The 15,315-nt window shown below is 37.1% G+C and overlaps 1 protein-coding gene across 2 annotated transcripts; it reads right to left on the bottom strand.

The window, feature by feature from the left end:
* Positions 1–1,728: 1,728 nt before the first annotated feature.
* LOC126814626 (probable cytochrome P450 CYP44) lies at positions 1,729–11,459 on the bottom strand. 2 transcript variants are annotated; one of them, XM_050539905.1, is made up of 2 exons: positions 11,355–11,459; positions 1,729–6,595 (listed from the first exon to the last, which is right to left on the bottom strand). In XM_050539905.1, exons 1-2 carry the CDS (start codon positions 11,389–11,391, stop codon positions 5,094–5,096), a joined length of 1,539 nt encoding a protein of 512 aa, XP_050395862.1. In that variant the 5' UTR covers positions 11,392–11,459; the 3' UTR covers positions 1,729–5,093. The 2 variants fall into 2 exon arrangements, 1 of the variants encoding a protein (XP_050395862.1); XR_008787502.1 differs by having other exon boundaries at positions 6,458–6,595; positions 11,195–11,446.
* Positions 11,460–15,315: the final 3,856 nt, after the last annotated feature.

Here is a 15,315-nt window from a genome sequence, read left to right as displayed (position 1 = left end):
TACATGGCATTTAAAATATACGCCTTCTCGTATTATCAGCACATGGCATTTCTTCGTTTCGTTGTGAATTTTCCGGTAGTTTTAATTTTTACAGCAGAATAAAAAAAAAATACGCGGGCAATAAAGGCACCCGATCATCATATCGCATTAACCCGATAGGTATATTCTAGGTTCAACAGTACAGAAGTTATGACGCGTAATGCGAAAAAAGCTGGAAATTGGCAACCATCTTGGATTTTGAGGTCATCTTGTTTTTATTGTATCTGAATGCTTGACACTCGAACAAGAATTGTTCCATAGACCCTTACCTTCAAATTGGTAATGAAAACGAAACTTTTGCATCAGTTTGAAATAACCGAGTGCCTGGGCACCCCACTATACATGTCTAAATTATTATCTCGTGCTTTGAATGCCCATCCCATCCCACCATCTTTTGCATCAATTTGAAATGACCGAGTGCCTGGACACCCCACTACATGTCTAAATCATTATCTCGCGCTTTGATTGCCAATCCCATCCAACCATCTTTTGCGTCAATTTGAAATGACCGAGTGCCTGGGCACCCCACTACATGCCTAAATTATTATCTCGCGCTTTGAATGCCCATCCCATCCCACCACCTGGTAATAACGGATAAAGAAGCACACGATCGTGAATGTCTGTCTACTACATCGTTAACACAGTTTATCACGTGCATTTTGCATACCGATAGTCCATTGGCCAATCACGCTATTTTACCGAGATTTCGACTAATAGTTTGGATGAAGCCATGGCGGGTGTGGCGCCAGACAGGGTAAGCTTACTCTTCCGGACACTTGTTACCACTGTTTGTCGTGTATTTTGTACACGGTGAACTGTCCATATGCTGATTACACTATTTTGCCTATACCGTTTTTTTAGGACTTCGAATTTTGTCTAATGGTTTGGATTGTTCGTACTTGGTTTTATTTTATTTACTTTTCTCATAAAAAAAGCATTATTTTACATATTTATTCGTGTAGTTGAAGTTGAGTGTGTGTGTGGGGGGGGGGGGGGCTGTTACCAGACCCGTAGCTAGCCCAAAATTGTTAGCGGGGCAAATGCTTCTGGGGGCGCCGGATTGTTCGTACTTGGTTTTATTTTATTTACTTTTCTCATAAAAAAAGCATTATTTTACATATTTATTCGTGTAGTTGAAGTTGAGTGTGTGTGTGGGGGGGGGGGCTGTTACCAGACCCGTAGCTAGCCCAAAATTGTTGGCGCGGCAAATGCTTCTGGGGGCGCCGATGTACCTACACTTGACGGGCCACGGCAACCGATACTGTGGATACGCTCTCCATAGGCGTACGGACTCGATTAATGTTAGAGGGGCAGAAACAAAAATGGCATAAAAAATGTCGGGTTACAGACGTCTATATATATAGGGACTCGCCCTCCACGCCCCAAGAAAATTTGACGACCGCGAACGCGTTATCTTGCTATTCCAGTCCCTGAATACAGTAAGTGGTCTGAGACGAATTCCGATCAACCACGAAGACGGGACCATCGGCAGCAAATTTTGAAAATTTAACTGCCGCAAACGTGTTTTCCTGCTATTCCAGCCCGTGAATACAGCAACTTAAATGTGGTCCAATATAGCCTACCTTAGGTGGCTTACCTGGATCCCAAACAACCAATCGATCGTCGCTGGGTATGGGGTCTTCGAGACCCCCGAGAAAATTTTAAAACGTTTATTATAAAGTCACCAAATTTCAATATTAATCACTGTTTATTTCTATATTTCAAGCAATACAGTTCGCAGTACGATATTTCTTCAAAGACGAATATTTAATCATATTCAACAGGAGAGAAAACAGCAAATTCTGACCAAATTATTCTAATTGAAAAGATACAAACATTTCAAAATTACAATCAAGAATCGAATTGGTCTGATCCCTATTTGAAGGGTTTCACAAAATGGCGTTACTTCCCTTGGTTCGTAAAATATTGATCAGCGCGGACTTTCAACCTGGCCATGTGCGAATTTATCAAAATGACAATGTTCGTATAATAATTCAGAGACTTCACATTTTTTCAACTTTACAACTCTTCAGGCCTTACATATCATGTGGACTGGATTTTCTATGTCATCTTTTGACCAAAAAATACCTCAATCATACATTAAAATAATAATTCAAAAATCTATTGTCACAACAGCATCTATAATATTATCCCCATCTACATAAAAGGTGGCATCCACAACTGTTCCAACTACAGACCTATCTCATTGCAATGCTAAGCTCTCTGGGTAAAGTCTTTGAATCACTTTTTTCAACAGAAACATATTCATAACTTCATTTTAAAAGAAGGAATTATTACCCCCCTTCAAACAGGTTTTCAACATCAAAGTTCGTCTGTATTTCAACTGATTGAGATGTACGACTATATATGTAAGTCCCTTGATAAAGGGCTAGAAGTGAAAGCAATTTTTATACGCCCACATTTTCATGTGGACGTATTTTTGTCGCCCCTGTCCGTCCGTCCGTGGGTCCGTTCACAATTTGTTTGTGGATACTTAGATACAGGTCACAATTTTTATCCGATTTTGACGAAACTTGAAATATAGGTGTATTTCGCAAAGATCTCGATTCCTTTCGAAATTGGCATGTTTCAGATTGTAACTTCATGGATCATGGCCCCTGATTGTACGAAAAGTCATGGGTTTTTTTAGCTTGTGGACACTCTAGGGCTCACAATTTTTATCAAATTTTGATGAAACTTGAAACGTATGTTTATAAGCCAAAGATCTCGGTTCCTTACGATATTCGCGCATATCGGACTGTAACTTCCTGGATTATGGTCCCTGATTTTACGAATAAACCCGTTTTAGCATGTGGTCTCTCTAGAAGCCACAATTTTTATCCGATTTTGAAAAAAAAAACCGTTTAAATATATCACCATTACACCATAATAAGGGTTGAGTTCGAATTTCGTGAAAATCGGACAGAAACTGTCGGACAAAACGGCCGCTCCTTGAACGCAAATAGTGTAAAAGTATGTCATATCAAGGTTGTGGACCCTCTCGAGGTCACAATTTTAATCCGATTTTGATGAAATTTTAAATTTATGTTTATATCACAAAAATCTCGGTTTCGTTCGATAATCACGCATACTGGAACTTAACTTCCTGGATTATGGCCCCTGATTGTTCGAAAAATCACGTTTTTAGCTTGTGGACCGTCTAGAAGTCACATTTTGGATTCAATTTTAAAAAAAAAAAATGGTTAAATATATCACCGTTACACTTCAATGAAGGTTGGCCCCTGAATGTACGAAAAATCACTTTTGTTTATAGCTTGTTCTGTTTTCATCTGTTGCAAAATGTGGGCGTACCTTGCCTGGCAACCACTGGTTCTCGATATTAGTAAAGCTTTCGACAAAGTGTGGCACCGAGGCTTACTACATAAAATCTCATTAATAGGTATTAGGGGGAAAACTTACAAAATTATTGTTAGTTACTTACAAAATCGCTCCCAGAAAGTCGTCTTAGGTAGTAAATTTTCATTATCAAAAGCTTTTACTTCTAGAGTTCCCCAAGGCTCTATCTACTTTTCCTTGCCTATATAAACGATATTGTGGATGATATCAGTTTCAGCATACGCATCTTCGGTGACGACACCCCCCTTTTCCTCATAATTGATAATCCTCTTCTTACTCAGCAAATTCTCAATTATGATATCAAACGAATCTGTAACCGGTCAATCAATTGGAAAGTGGATTTCAACCCTTAGAAAACTAAAAGCCTGGCTTCTTCAAGGAAGCTGTTCGCATCACTATTCAATCTTTCATATAACTATGATATAACAGATGATTTCCCCCATAAACATCTGGGCGTTTTTTTCAATAACCAAGCTAAAACAAGCAAAACAAGTACCATGGTAAACTGTTTCCGGTCTCTCAAATAGGGCCTACAGATTAAAACATAAAACTCTCGAGATACTATATAAATCTTATATCCTTCTAATATTTGACTATGCAGGTGTCGCCTGAAACAACTGTACAAATGAAAAGTTTGAACAATTAGAAAAACTCCATCTCGATACAATGCGAACAATCACCGGCTTACCAAGAGACACTTCTCACCAGGTATTACTTAAAGAATCTGATCTGCATCTCTTTCTTACAGGCGTTTTCAACATAAATTAGTAATTTGCAATAAGATAATGAATAATCTTATTCCGAAATTCCTCTGAAATCTCATACCACCTCAAATTACATCAAATCTCATACCACCTCAAATTTCATCACATCAACCATACAAATTGAGAAACTCTGACTATATTAAAGAAATAAATTGCAGAATCTCACACTATCAAAACTCTTTTGGAATAGTCTTGCTAGCGACATACGAAAATCAGGAACGCTATAACAATTTAAATCAAAGATCGGGCAAAATAATTCTGTACAGCCAGCACCCGAAATTTATTATATAGGCGATAGACAAAATCAAATTCTTCACTGTAAATTCAGAAATCTCAAAAGTGACCCAAATGCATATATCAGATGACCCTATTTGCCACTGTGGAAATGCTATAGAGGATTGTGAACACCTTATCTTCCACTGCCCTATATTTCTAAAAGCTAGAAAAGAAACAATTGATACACTTCCGATGAAAAACAAAAACAGCCAATCCTTACTGTTTAGGTAAAATTGTAATACATATGAAAACGCTAAAATGTTTAAAACTGTACATAAATACTTGAATATTACACGTTTCTGTTCTTAGTCATATATAATTAAAACGAAGCATAAAATGTCATAATTACTGAATGGTTACAGTTTTTCCGACTGGCATAAGCCTAATATCGATTTAAGTATATGCGGTTTGGTTCATTAAATTTAATATAAAGGACAACAAATAAAAAAACCGTTTGTTAGTGTGGTGTCGATAGCCCCCCCCCCCCTTTTATCAATTTATTTTTCTTGTTTTTATTTTTTGTGCTTTTAAAGAGACATTCGTACGTATCTGATCTAAAATAATGTTTATTGAACAAAAGTAATCAAAGTATAAATTAAACATGCTGAAATAGTGGACACCAAGATTGTTCTGTAAGACTCTTCCATTGTTCATCTTTTACCTTGGTTCAAATTTAAAGGGTGTATCACAGTCTGGATATACTAAAATTTTATATTCCTGGGTAAAGTTACCTCCCTGCCAATCTAGTTTGAACTTTTGAATAAGTTTACTGACCAAAACATAAAGGTCTTGTTCAGCAAACCTGCGACCTGCACACATGCGTGGCCCTCTTCCAAAAGGCATCACAATGTAAGGATCAACAACTGAGACATCTGACCCCCTTAGCCACCTGTCTGGAATGAAAGATTCTGGATCCTTGAAATAACTGCTATTAGAAAATAAATTAAAGTTGTTCATTTCAATGACAGTTCCTGCAGGAATATGAAAACCACTAAGTACTAAATCTTTGTTATTTAATCGTACAACCTCAAGACCAATTGGGAACAGGCGAAGTGCTTCTTTAACACAAGCTTTCAAATAAGTTAAATTAGCAACATCTTCAACAGTTACTTCCTGTTTTTTTCCTATAACACTGTTGACTTCTTCAAATAAAGTCTGTTGCGCCCGTGGTGATGATGCCAAACAATAAACTGTGGAAACTAAAGCAGGCACAGTTGTCCTTAAACCATCCCCAAATAATGAGAGTACTATAGTACCAATATCCTTTCTGCTTATGTTTTTCGATTGCATTAATGCTAAAATAAACTTGTATTTCACCTGAGCTTGTGCTATAGTTTCATCATTTCCATTTGTAATTTGGGTGTCAATATTTTGCAATGCTTCATCTAGATACGCGTCTGCAATGCCAGTAAATGTTTCTTCAGCTTCAAAGAGTTTTTTGTAAGTAGCTGTTTTATAATACTTATATAAGGGTAAAGAAAATTTTAAATCTGTTGAAAGAGAGAATTGAATATCATTCATTTTAATGATTCTTAATGCTTCTTGTTCGCTTTCTGTTCCTTGATGTAAGTAACCAAGTCTTCTACCAAAGCAATTGTATCCAGACGTTTCTAGAGACCATTTTGAAGATTCCTGTAGAAAATTGTTCACATTTTTTAGTCGTGCCAAGTTCTCCACAAAGTCATTTGCAACTTCATTTGTCTGGGTTAAATATGCCGAAACTTCTCCTGGTTTCATCATGTGTTTCTGAACGGCTGTACGAAGTCTATACCACTCTTCTCCATTGGTGTTACCCAGACCTGGTGACATTTTCTCTTCTGTACGAAATTTCTTACTGGTTTCTAACAGTGGAAGAATTGTTGGAACCTTTCCTTCATCCTTATACACGATTTGAAACATCGAAGGGTGACAAATATGGACGGTGGTTCTGCCAGCTAATGTCTGTTTAAAAATGGGCCCATACGTATCAAAATATTGTTTTAGAACATTTTGGTATTTGTATTTATTAAGAGATCCCACGATGTACTTGTGTAAGTTACCAATGTATGGTAGGCCCTGGGGACTTGGAATTTCATGAAATGATTTTGCAGATCTAATTTCTTCTTCATCGTTGATAGATCTTGTGCTTGTAATAAGTTTCCGCCTTTGATGACCAAAACCTGAAAAGAAAAAAAATACAATCAAATAATGTCCATTTTGATGATTACACTATTTTGCCTATACCGTTTTTTAGGACTTCGAATTTTGTCTAATGGTTTGGATTGTTCGTACTTGGTTTTATTTTATTTATGCCATAAATCAGATAAACTGCTTTTAAAGGGTGTATGGCTCTATTTTTGGAATCGTAAAATAGACAAACATGGTTCTAAAAATACATATTGATGTTATATGACTGCATGTAAAGTGATTTATATTCATGTTTTGAAAAATAAAATATTATAATTTCTAATCAATTATGCTCGGTGAAATACGTGAACAGTTCAAATTGAACGGCAGTTGTTTACGCCTACTTAGTGCATTCTACACGTCTTTTAAATTATTATTTTGTCGTTTGTGAATCAGCCTTTACTAATTACTTCAGTACTGTGTTGTTGTAGGATATGTTTTAGTTGCCCATTACAAAATGGCACCAGAAACCTTAGGGTACACGGCTTGTGTACTGATTATAAAATGTTAATTGTCTTAAATATTGAATATTAGGATCCTATAGTTTCACGGCAAGATAACACTGATCAATATTCAATTCTAATTCGTGTTAATGATTTCTCATATTATGGAAAGCCCACAACTATTCAACTAGTCGCTTATGGTCAACGTTCTTTTAGTTTTCAGACCTCTGTTTTATGGAATAATCTACCAACACGACAGATCCCCCACCCTTTTTTTGTATAATCAGGAGCCATAACCCATGAAGACATGGTCTGAAATGCGCGAATATCGATATAGAGATACATTTTAAGTTTTATCAAAATCGGATAGAAGTTAAGACCTCTACAGGGTCCACAACCTTCGTATTACATACTTTTACACAATTTACGTACAAGGGGAGACAAAATTGTCCGGCAGTTTCGTTTCGATTTTTCCTAAATTCGAACTGAACCTTCATTATGGTGAAAAGATGATATATTTAAACGGTTTTTAAATCGGATAATAATTGTGACTTTCAGAGGATCCACCAGCGATTTTTCGTACAATCAAGGACCATAATCCAGGAAATTACAATCTGATATGCGCAAATATCGACAGGAACAGGGTTCACAGCCTTTGTTTTACATACTTTTACGCTATTTGCGTACAAGGAGCGGCCATTCTATCCGGCAGTTTCGGTCAGATTTTTACAAAATTCGAACTCAACCTTCACTGATGTGTAACGATGGTGTATTTAAACGTTTGTTTTTTAAAATTGAATACAAATTGTGACTTTTTGCGTGTCCACAAGCTAAAAATGTGATTTTTTCGAACACCCAAGGACCATAATCCAGGAAATTACGTTCGGATATGCACAAATATTGAAAGCAACCGAGATCTTTGTGATATGAACATAAATTTACAATCGGATCAAAATTATGACCTTTAGAAGGCCCACAACCTTGATATACCATAGATAAGATAAGATTGCATCAGAACGCCTATTATGGACAGCTGCATACATATGCACTTAGACATAGTCATATACATTTAATAATATATGCATAGACAACAAAATACATTCATACAAACAGTATAGTGCATGTATATCTAAGGGGTTTCAGTTACATGCAGTTGCCACCAAATTTGATTTAGCTCTCTTATCAAAAGCCAAAAACACATTTTAAGCCACTGCCTTGGCAGTCGATTTAGGTGGGTTAAAGAGATTAAGAAAATGGTAGGAAATCTGAGGATTTACAGAGAAGGCTGGGTATAATTGGGCTAGACGTATTTCTTCATACTTGCTACAGTTTAGCAAAAAATGTTGCTCGGTTTCGTTCGAGTTTAAATCGCAAAATTTGCATAGACGCTAATCAGCAGGATTTTTTTTGTATCGGCCCCTCTCTATTTCTCGTAAGAGTAGGTTTAGAAATGAAATATGTACGTAATTTGCTGTTATTCGAGTTAGAGGATATGTGTTAGAACTAGAAGGAGTTAAATTTTGATTCGATGGATTTCTTTATATTTAGCAAATGAACATGATTTATTTGGAGTTCCGATGTTAAATTAAGACAATTTTTCATTTTTAGAGGATATAGTTTTATCTTCAGTAAGGGCTGTTGAAAGTAGAGGAAATATTTGTTTCATCCTGACATCATTTAGCTTTTTAAGATACATAAGCATGCGGGTATAAGTGTTTAGCGTTAGTGGGAAGATTCCTAGTACCGCAATACATCCAAGGTTGGTCGACTTAAGTGGTTGATTCAAAATGGATTTGCATATTGTTTTTCTAGTTAATTAGTTTGGATTCATTTATTTGCGTATATATGAGGAACGGCCATTTTGTCAGATAGTTTTGGTCCGATTTTCACGAAATTCGAACTCAACCGACATTATGGTGTAACGGTGATATAGTTGAACGATTTTCTTTTTTTTTAATTCGGATAAAAAGTGTGACCTCTAGAGGAACCAGGTGCTAAAACGCGATTTTTCGTAAAATCAAGGGCCATAATTCAGGAAGTTACGATCCGATATGCGCGAATATCTCAACGAACCAAGATCGTTGGCTTATAAATATGCATTTCAAGTTTCATCAAAATCGGATGGAAATTGTGACATCTAGAGTGACCACAAGTTACAAACGTGATTTTTCGAACAACCAGGAGCCATAATCCATGAAGTTATGGTTCGATACATGCGAATTTTGAAAGGAACCGAGATCTTTGGGAGATAGACCTATTATTTCAAGTTTCGTCCAAAATTTGTAACCGGTAGAGTCTCCACAAACAAATTGTGCACAGACGTCCGGACGGACAAGGGTGACGACAATAATCGTCCACTTATGGGTGTATTAAAAAGGCGATTGTACACTTTAGCGCCTCTACCAGTTTCCACGGTTGCAGGGTTAGGCAGAGAGCGTGGTGTGTCGGAATCCGTACTCGTGTCTTGACATTCGAGTCTAATTAGTCAACAAACAAAATATCGGATAAACGTATCCCTCGAAAAGGTCGGTAAAATGAAAAGTTATTGAGCGATTCGGCTGAAATTTGATGTGAGGTCATGTCTAGACGTCTAGTCCCCTTTAACGCCCCCCTGGTACAGGTGCGAAACTGCAATAGCGCCCAAAATTCTAACGTGCTATCGTCTAATTTCTTACTTCTGTTCATGTAATTCTTAACTTCTACTTCTATTCATGTAATTTCTAACTTCTATTCATGTAACTTTTAAATTAGTTCAGCTCTGAAAGTAGGTCTCATTACACTCGCCCTGTACGTTCAGGAACTTTCCTATTCAATCCTTGTCGAAACTGAGATCCGCCCCAGTCAATCTTACTGGGCAACTTTTTACTGCTAAGCGGTGGGGTGTCAATCCGTGTGAACGCCTGTACAATGTAAGGAACATCATAGTGAGAAAATAAGTACGAAAGCCCAGAAGGCTCATTCCAAATTCTAGATTCCAAATTCCAAATTCCAGATTCCAAATTTGCTGTAGCAAAAAAAAAAAAAAAAAAAAATGCCAGTCCTAGGATACCGAGTAGCAGAGGAGCTCACTGCAGAGGAACTTTGCCCCAAACTGTTCACATATTCTGCCGAAGCAAACCCGAACTGGAATATTGTTATTATACTCTAACTGATTAGGGGGGGGGGGCGAATGGTTAGCACGTGCGTGCTGGATCATACGGCCTGTCATTGAGTCAACTGGCGTGGTTTCGAATCCCCGGTTGTACGTGACAAGGAGTAGGGTGGCCTGTCCAACCTCGTGGGTTTTCTCCGGGTCCTCCGGTTTCCTCCCACTGCTAAAGACCCCTACGCGCAAGCGAATTATTGAAATAAAATTAAAACCATATGTTAGTCCCGAAATGACATAGTTTGTGTCGAGTGCCGGGCAAAATTTCCCTCATAGCACACTGTATGGCGTATGCCCGTCTTCATTAGCCCAGGTTAGGAGCAGAAAAGTAGGACGTTAAACTCCATTTCATTTCATTTCATTTCATTTGTGTCGAGTGGACGTTAAACCCCGTTTCTCTCTCTCTCTCTCTCTCTAAGTGATTAGTCAAAAGCAAAAACCTGATCCGATTGGTCGGATCAGATTTGGAATTTGGAATTTGGAATCTGGAATTTGGAATCTGAAATTTGGAATCTGGAATTTGTAATTTGGAATCTGGAATTTGGAATTTGGAATCTAGTAATTTGGAACGGGTATTTATCCGGCCCAGATAGGTACACTTGAAGTAATTAGTTGTGTAAAATTACAATTTATATAAATTCTAATTTGTTTAATTGAGGGGGGGGGGGCTGCCAATTTGCTATTTTATCGGTAAGACATAAATTTGGAATTTGGAATTTGGAATTTCGCATTTGGAATTTGGAATTTCGCATTTGGAATATTGTGTTTTGTTAAACCCAGCTTTCGACGATGAGGGTCAAGGTTCTATCATTCAGACGAAAATGTTTACTTTATTGTCGCTTTACATGCCAATCATGAACGTCGATCAAATTTAGAATTTTGATACTTCTACCCACTGATCTCTATATAACAAATAAAGAAGTTGGATTATATAGTTAGAAATTACAAGAATAGAAATTAGACTATAGCATGTTAGAATTTTGGGTACTATATCAGGTACGTACCTCTAATAGTAGTAATTAGGCCTACTCTACTCTATCGACTATAGCATAGGGCGTAGTCGTGATGTCGACTTGTGCAGAATAAGCCGAATGACACTTTATATTAGTTCCCTTAAGCTCAAAATCCATCCATCATAATATATAATTCAGTAGAACTTGAGACCTGTGATGGGTCGATGTCTTGTTTGCAGTTTAAGCATATTCTTTTCTCTGGCTGCTGCACAATAGCGTTGAGCTGTTGTGAGCGGACGTTTTATAACCTTGACCCTCATCGTCGAAAGCTGAGTTTAACAAAACACAATATAGCCGTTGAAGTGAGCGGGTGGAATGAATAACAAACGTCCGCTACTATTTAAACCATTGGACCCACACAATAATTAGCATGAAATGAAACAGTATTTATCCCCGACTTGTGCGAAACTATAGATAATTCCTGAAAGTCATTGGAATATTAATACCGTGGTAACCAAGAAGCTTTAATCATAGAACTAGTATTCTATTTCTATGCTTTAATGAACCGAAGACGGCATGACGTCATTTTATCATTATAAAGCCAGTGACGCGATATTAGTTAGCCCAAAACATTGAAATGAATTAATGGTTGTGTGGAGTAAGTAAAGTTTCTTATTTTTTACCCCCCCCCCCCAAAAAAAAACCCCCCAACAAAACCCCCCACAAAAAACAGAGAATCAGATACTACTTTATTATCCCATCGGAAATTTGTTTTACGTGAAAGACAACACACGTCCAGGTATAAATAATAAATTATTAACTTATAATAAACCATTCAATTTTGTTGTATTAATTAAAAATTCTAAGTAGCCTACACATTGGAGTGGATTCAGCAATGTGAATTTTGATATCACGCATCGTTACTGCCAGGATTATATATTACATAAACATTAAAATGTCATGACATCGGTTCAAATTAAATATAAACAAGACAAAGCTTTATGGATATAGCAATAATCGAAATCAATTATTAAATGTGAAACATTATTATTTCATGTATAACTTTCATTTATTGTCCTCAAAATAAATGAAAAGAATTGGAGTTTAACGTCCTACTGTTCTGCTCCGAACTGGGCTAATGAAGACGGGCATACGCCATTCAGTGTGCTATTAGGGAAATTTTGCCCGGACAGCCGCACTATGACCTACTCCTATCGAATTCCAACTGTCAAGGGATCTTTTACGTGCACACCAATGTGTACACGGGTCCTCGGTTTTTCATTCCATTCGAATGACTAGACAGTTGTCCTTGTCAGGCCCGCCGTCCTGCATCACTGAAAAGGGGGGGGGGGGGCACGCCGGAAAATCGGATTGAACTTTCTCGGCCAATGCAGGGATCGAAGACCCGACCTCCAGGCTAGCGAGCCAGTGTCTTACCCACTTAGCCGTCGTGCCCCCCGTCCTGAAAATAAGATAAGTTTGGGATCTGTCGACTTTTAGTCTTCATGTTGTGTTGCAATGATTCTGGATATTGTTTACCTGCATAAAAATATATGATTTGCAAATATTTCTCGGCCTCTGCGCCCGAACAAATTCCATTGAGGCCTAGCCTACGAAGCCGGGTGCCTACGATCGCCGTAGAGTGGGGGGGGGGGCTAATTTAGTCCATGAATACAGCGACCTTAAATATAGTGTCAAATATAACCTTAAAGATGGGTTCCTCCCAAAGTATTTATCGGGTGGTTATTTCCAATAAAAGTATGGCAATTTTGGCATATATTGGAAAGTAAAGATATCCAATCTTACTAGAAAAATACTGGATTCCCCGAAAAACACACATGGAGCGTATACAGGACAAAAATGTAAGGGTTCCCCTAATCGACAGCCCGACGATTAGGAATTTCTGCACGCGTGATGTCAAAGGTCACACGCGAACATTGAGCGCTTGATGTACAAGTTGATAAACTTTATTAAGAGTTAGACGTACAACACTTTCTGAGATAAAAATGACGGAAAAAGACGCGGGTAGTGGATAATCCGAGAATTTAATTAGGATTCGATATTTGTATTAAATAGTAAGCGATTAAAGACAACATCGTCTTATGTATGCAATGAATTCTCCTCTGACTTCTGAGAGAGGTAAGTCACGTGACATAAACATGACCTGGTTTGATCGAATTTTTATAGCAGGGCATTCCTTGACAATTACAATGGTTGAGAAGGCTTTGAAGCAAAATTATGACAAATTAATTAGTTTGAATATGTTTTTAGTCCATATATACCATTAAATCACCCAGTTTGTACGCGGGAACCCATCTTTAATTATATGGTTTGGCAAAATAAATTCAACCCAATGCCCATCTAGCCTAAGCTCAATCCGTTGCACTCGCAAAAATTTACGTCCCAAAAACTAATAGCCTAGAGCAAATTAGGCCAAGAAAAGAAAATTGACCCAAAAGCAGAGTAACTAGTTTTAGAGTAGCCCTAAACACTGTTTGTTGCACTGATTTTAATTTATTGTCCCCCGCCTTTCGAAGACAGCAGGGGACTATTAAAATGGGTTCGTCCGTCTGTCGGTCCGCCCGTCTGGTTGATGCTTTGGGACACGATAACTTTAGTTCTATTAAGTGAGAGTGATGAAACTTTATGTATAGTTTTATTACATCAATACCTCGACTAAGTTCGATAATGAGCATTTTCTGCTCAGGTAAGTAGGGCGATAAGCAATTTGATTGGTCGAGGAACACAATAGCTCTCTTTTTAATTGACCTAAAATGTTCAAACTTGGTGTAGGTCAATGCCTTGATGGAGTTCGAAGATGAGCATTTTCTGCTTATAGGGTAAGCAGAGGTAAGAAATTTGATTGGTTGATGCTTTGGGACACGATAACTTTAGTTCTAATTAAGTGAGAGTGATGAAATTTGGTGTATAGTTTTATTACAACAATACCTCGACTAAGTTCGATAATGAGCATTTTCTGCTCAAGGTAAGCAGAGCGATAAGCAATTTGATTGGTCGAGACTTTGGAACACAATAACGCTCATTCTAATTTAGCTAGAATGTTCACACTTGGCGAAGATGTTTATTAGGCGAATGCCATGATGGAGTTCGAAGATGAGAATTCTCTGATTAGGGTAAGCAGAGATAAGCGATTTGATTGGTTGATGGTTTGGGACACAATAATTTTAGTTCAAATTAAGTGGGAGTGAGGAAACTTGTGTATAGTTTTATCACATCAATACCTTGATTAAGTTCGATAATGAGCATTTTCTGCTCAGGGTAAGCAGAGCATTAAGCAATTTGATTGGTCGATACTTTGGAACACAATATAGGCCCCGCATGCAAAATTTTTAGCGTGAAGTTCCGCTACAAAGTCCTCCCTAATAAATAAACTGTACATTTTTGGAAAGCTTATAAGACCAAGAACACAAATCCAGAGAGTTCCAAGCAAAAAGTTTCCACTAACTCGATTTAGGGCCAGATGAACAATGTGATAATTGTCAGGTAAATGCTATATTTATACTAACAATTGTGAAGTTGACATAAATTAAATATTGACGAAAACATCCGATGCTAAATTTTGATTTAAAGCAAAATGCAGAAAACATAATGGAATTCCATTTATGGTAAAATGAATTATCTCCCTTTATGGAAAATATCGATAATTATTGATAACAGTATTTTGTTTAAAGAATTTATTCGATAAACTGAATAAGATTTAACTACAGGCAAGGGCCTATATAAGTTCAACTTTTTTCAGATTGGATTTGAGGATAAAGGTCTAATAAAGGTCTAACAAATATTTAAACTGAAACATAGCATCGACAGATATTTAGTTTTCTCACTAAAATAGATAAATACAGCAAAAGGTTTAACAATGAACGGCAATGCACCATTTTATTTCTATCATCATAAAGTAATAAGGTTGTTACAACTGCGGTGATAAAATGTACAACCGTACATACATATTTATCTACACAATATACCAAGTACATAAGAATAGAGAAATAACCACAAAAAATAAGTTTTGGCTTAAACAAGTGTCAACATTATAAATAAACATCATAGTTTACCCAGCAACCATGCCGAATAGACGCTATAATGTGACAATTCTAAACTCTTCCAAAACCAGTAATTATGAATGTGACAACTAAAAACAGTAATATAAATAC

This window comes from Patella vulgata, chromosome 3 (assembly GCF_932274485.2).
Source record: "Patella vulgata chromosome 3, xgPatVulg1.2, whole genome shotgun sequence".
NCBI lineage: Eukaryota > Metazoa > Mollusca > Gastropoda > Patellidae > Patella > Patella vulgata.
Note: the sequence above shows the minus strand (reverse complement) of the source record. Positions and strands in the feature narration are given on the sequence as shown.

What these genes read in the sequence shown, in the direction of transcription:
- LOC126814626 (XM_050539905.1), bottom strand. Translation starts at nt 11,391, where the DNA reads ATGCTTAAACTGCAAACAAGACATCGACCCATCACAG. An exon ending in AAGACATCGACCCATCACAG is followed by an intron (nt 6,596 to 11,354) that starts GTCTCAAGTTCT and finishes TTTTCTTTTCAG; the next exon opens with GTTTTGGTCATCAAAGGCGG.